The sequence below is a fragment of the Temnothorax curvispinosus genome, unplaced genomic scaffold (genome assembly GCF_003070985.1).
Source record: "Temnothorax curvispinosus isolate PA1 unplaced genomic scaffold, ASM307098v1 QBEX01004345.1, whole genome shotgun sequence".
Classification (NCBI taxonomy): domain Eukaryota; kingdom Metazoa; phylum Arthropoda; class Insecta; order Hymenoptera; family Formicidae; genus Temnothorax; species Temnothorax curvispinosus.
Window position 1 is genome coordinate 1 of NW_020214125.1, and position 5,080 is coordinate 5,080.

The 5,080-nt window shown below is 31.0% G+C and overlaps 1 protein-coding gene across 1 annotated transcript; it reads left to right on the top strand.

The window, feature by feature from the left end:
- Positions 1–2,176: 2,176 nt before the first annotated feature.
- On the top strand, positions 2,177–4,946 carry LOC112453439 (the record flags this gene model as incomplete). Its single annotated transcript, XM_025014229.1, has 2 exons — positions 2,177–2,204; positions 3,876–4,946. Coding segments are annotated over exons 1-2 (1,099 nt in total), but the record flags the coding sequence as incomplete, so codon positions are not given.
- Positions 4,947–5,080: the final 134 nt, after the last annotated feature.

Below are 5,080 nucleotides of genomic sequence, written 5' to 3' on the forward strand. Positions count from 1 at the left end.
TGTAATTTACTTTATTTGTTGAGTAAGCGATTTAAAGACAAATATATATTCTATAGATTTAAATGCATTGACAACAGACTCTAGTATAATATTAATTTACCTTCTCAAAGCAGCGTGTTTGATTCCAAAGTAAAGTGTTACTGGTAACTTGAAAGACTTGCTGTGATAGTGTCGAACGGATATTACGTGATTTCAGCCGCTGTGACATTCGCAATAGCTCTACGATAAAATACGATGAAATAAAACAAATCTTAAAGCAAGTGTTGAAAGTGACTTGTCCCCTGTCAAAATACAACCTTCCACCTGTCTTAGCAATCTTCTCACTCTTTCACAACGCCCGGGTGTTGCATATTTCATTGAATCCGTTTTCAATGCACTGACAAAGATTATTAATGTTGTCAACAGGCCACGAAAATTTATTTTAGATGTTCCCAAAAACATGAGAATACCAGGAAACCACTGATGAATCATTCTTCGCGTGTCTCTTAAACATGACTGTAACGATGCATTTTGTGGACATACATTTATATGAACTCTTTTGGTTATTTTGATAAGTAGAATACATCCCTGCAGTAGCGGCTCATGTGTTACACTCTGTATATATTATCGACACAAACACATTTTTTGTGTATGTTTCTCTGTACTGCTTCTTTTAAAAATTTATAATTAGGAAGGAAATTAAAATTTAACTTTAATCTATTTTATTTAAGTGGTCTTTTATTTTTATTTTGTTAAATCGATTGTAAAAATTGGGCAAGTTTTTATATGTTTATCTATTTTTGTGCCAGTTAGTTTACTCTTACCGACATTTTTATACTGATAACTGCTATTCCTTGTGCTACGCGATTTACTGTTTATGTCTGATAATTGTGATTGCAAAAAATCACGAATACTCATATAGTAGCCATCAAGATAAACATTTACGCATTCTTTCTCTAGGTTGACATGATGACAGAATAATAACGCATTTTTATAAAACTAACGCGACATCTTTTATGTGCATTATTCTTGTAAGTATTATTCAACATACCCAGTAGAATCATCGTTATCGTACAACCGTTTTTAATTATTATATTTCCAAAACGTTCACATTACCTCGTCCATTGCTTGAACTAATCAATTTAAAAAAAAAAAAAAAAAAACAGGGAAGTTCTTGAATTTCAAATATAAAAACTGTAAGAAAAATAATATTATGATAAGTACTATAACTGTTTATACCATTAAAACTGTATGCTATGCTATACTTTGAAGCACAATGTATGCCATAATAATCAAATTAAGATTTTGAATCGTTAAATGGTATAACATTTATCGGTGCACAAAGTATAATTTATTCGCAAGATGATGCTGCACGATTATATAATCAATTTAATAGAAGTCATGTTTACATTATTTGAATATCGTGTACCATGAACTTCGGGGGTTCCTAGGAAGATTATTCAGATAAAAAGAAAATACTGAGATAGCTAGCATGAAGAAAGAAAAGAATCCTAAATAAATAAATGTATTCGCGTTAGATACGCCGCTCAGACACTGCAATAGAACAAGATCGTAGTTTTAAGCAACTTTGTTAGAAGTATCTGTGCACCTCCATGAGACTGTCACTTATTAATTTCTTAATTAATAATGGTGATTACTCTTTTTAATTTGTATTACGTAGTTTTATCATCTCTTAAAGGGTAGGTATTTGATTTAATACAATACAATTAAATACCATTGGCTTTAAAAAACGAGGAAAACAGTTTATTTTTAACAAAAATCACTCGCATTTGATGAATTTACATTTGATCTGTTTAAAAAATATATCTTTTCTTAGTGGCTTAATTATCCCTTAGTGGTGTTGCGCGCCGATAATAATTTCTTCGTTTTAATTGCTTGTTGTACGTGCTTATAATGAACACTTCCGGCTACACCGCTTCATATAAAATTTTTTTAATAGAAGATATTTTAAATAGAATAGTTGCACGATTCTATTTAGACTACGTAATCTATACGCGAATACCTCGACGCGACGATGGATGGTGTGAGTATATATATAGTTGAGGGCTGTTCACACATTGAGCACCGATGTAACAGCACATTGATAGACTATACATATATACCTTGTGTTTGCGAATCACGCAATCTTTCTCTCGGCTCGGCGCTTGTCAAAAGTGATCCGAGGTATTTGGGCGTAATGATCGGCGGTACTACAGGTGCTACTGGTAATCATTAGCACTTTGCCGATGTAGGGAACCGCAATTAACTGCGAAAGTCATATTATTTGGAATATGGCGTAACTGATGTCATGCATGCGATTTGGAAGCTGTGGGTGTCAACCACGAGAAATGCGCGACTACTGCACCTGGTGATAGTAAATAAGATGCTTATATATACGCTTGGTAAGTGCTTGGTGTGCAAGAAATTAAACTTAACCGATATCATTAAATCTACAAAACAATTTACTTTTGATGATAATGATTTTACTCAGGCGGCGTCATATAATCTTATTTTTCAAACATTTGCAAAATTAACTCTCTTATAAGTAAATTCGTAAATTGCATTCCTAAATCCTAAATTGTTTGTAAATTTTTAGAGATCAAAACCAATCTACTCCATGTTACACGTTACACGTTTTAATTGAAATGGATATTATAATTCGGATTTATACACAGGAAAAAAAGAATTTTTTGATTTAAAAATATCTTTAGTTTTAACGTGGAAATCTTGAAATGAGATTATATTGCATTAAACGAAGAAAATTTGCTTAAATAAAGTCATTATATATATAGTTTCAACCAAAAAAAGAAATGTTTAAATAAAAAGTTGAAATTTTTACATGAAGATGTAGATTGTTTCATATATACGCAAGATTATTGTAATTTTCTTAAAAGAATTTTAACTTTTTATTTCAACATTTTTTTTTGGTTGAATTATGTAATGACTTCATTCACTCAAGTTCTCTTCGTTTAGCGCAATATGTAATTTTATTTTAAGATTTCCACATTAAAACTAAAAATTATTTTAATTCAAGAATATTTTTTTCCTCTGTGTATGAGATATTATACACAGTGTAACATAAATGTAAGCCGCTACTTCAGGGGTGTATTCTATTCGTAAAAAATAAGTGAAAATAAGCAAAAAAGGTCATACAAACGTATGTATATGTGTATATAAATACGTTTATATATACATGTAATGTCCCGATTCCAGAAACAGTTAATTTTAACAAATACAATAATTTTTTAATATTAACACAAAAAGCTATATTAACAAGTAAGTTAATTTGTAAATCTAATCTTATTATTATAATTTCCTCTAGTTATTATTTATAATTGGAATATTACATCTTTATTATAAATTTTTAGAATTTGTAATAAAAAGGATGTTTATTCCAATGAGCTCTTTCAAAAGATCATTCGACAAATAAATAAATAAGTCCGACACTTTCGGTTATTGGGTGAAATCTTATACCTTTTTGTGTGGAAAACTTGTTTGTATCCAACGTCTGGCAATTCGATGCCTTATAGGAGAACGCGCTAGGGACCCTAGATAAAGAGAAATGTTATCCCTATAAAATATAACTTTCAATTGGTTATCGGAGGTATAAATCCCCTCCGACTTCTATTCATAGCACGTGTATACATGGAAATCCTTCATCCAGGATTAGAGAACGTTTGCAAGTCGGAACACAAATTTATAAATTCATACTGGAAATTATCTTTATATCAATATCGAGCATTAATGTTCCCGTTCCTCAGACAAGTAATGGAAGAAAGACGCGCAATTCATCAATTCGGTAACGCATATAAATAATTTATTTAGATGTTCATGTAATAATTTTTTACCATTAATTCTTACTGTTAAACTTATCGTACTGTTTATATTTTATACAGAAACGATACCGGCCGAATCCGCTACAAGTATGAATATTAGTACGAAATTTTTGGAAGTTCTGAAATTGTCGTTTAAAATAAAGTACATGGATGAAGACACTGCACCTGCTAAGAAGAGAAAAAAAATCGAAGCGATAGAAAAGAGAATGAATGCATTATTTAGTAATGTAAACGATGTTTTCACGGGTATTGATGATATTATTGCTTTAGCGACAGCTTATTACAACATAGGCTTACAATATGTTTACTCTAAACATGACGATTCGAAAACCGCTTACAGATATTTTTCAAAATGTATGAAACTGTTAAAAGGAAAGGAGTCAGACTATAAAACTATATTACTACATATAGGTGTACTTAACGAAATAAATTCAGTTTATGAAAAACTGTTCTCAAAGGAGCATACTTATTGGTTGAATAAAGCGGTAGAAGAATATTTAATATACACAACGAAGGATAATTATCGTCATCCCATCCACATCGCAAGTCTTGTTGATATTAAAGAAAGAGAATCAGATCCTAGGACTATCTTGGACACTTTGCATCATAAAACTTTACAGGAATTAGGAGATAGATATCGTACAAGACCGAAAGATAAGCACTTATTTGTAGGATGCATGAATACCTTGATAAACAACCGAGTGAGGTACATGGTAGTTAACAAAAGAAAATTTGATGACAAATGTCCTGATATGGCTTTAACTATATTCGATCTGTCGAAATACTTCTTAGCAAACAGTCATTTTGCTATAGCTAAAAGTTACATTACTATGGCAGATTGTGTAATACACAAATTTGTTGAAGATAGATTGAAAACAACAGGAAAAAAAGGGACAAGTAGTTATCAACTGCCTAAAAATTATATGGATGCTCGTGCCGTTAGAGATATATCTTGGGGTTTCTATGGAGTTTCTCTTTTACGTTTCCGGATGGAAAAATTCTCACAAAATAAGGAAAGCAAATCTGAGATAGAAGATCTTATATTAAAAGTAGAAACAAAATCTGAGGTGCCAGATTTATTGTTTTCTGTCTTAGAAGAACAACGTATAACCATTGAGATTGCAGAAACATGTATATTAAATCTTGCTGATGCCAAATCGATTTCTAAAAAAACCTCGAAACTACTTGATACAGCGAGGGAATATTTTACTGCAGACTCTAACATTAAAATGTATGCAATGATAACACTTAAAATTTCGGATGCA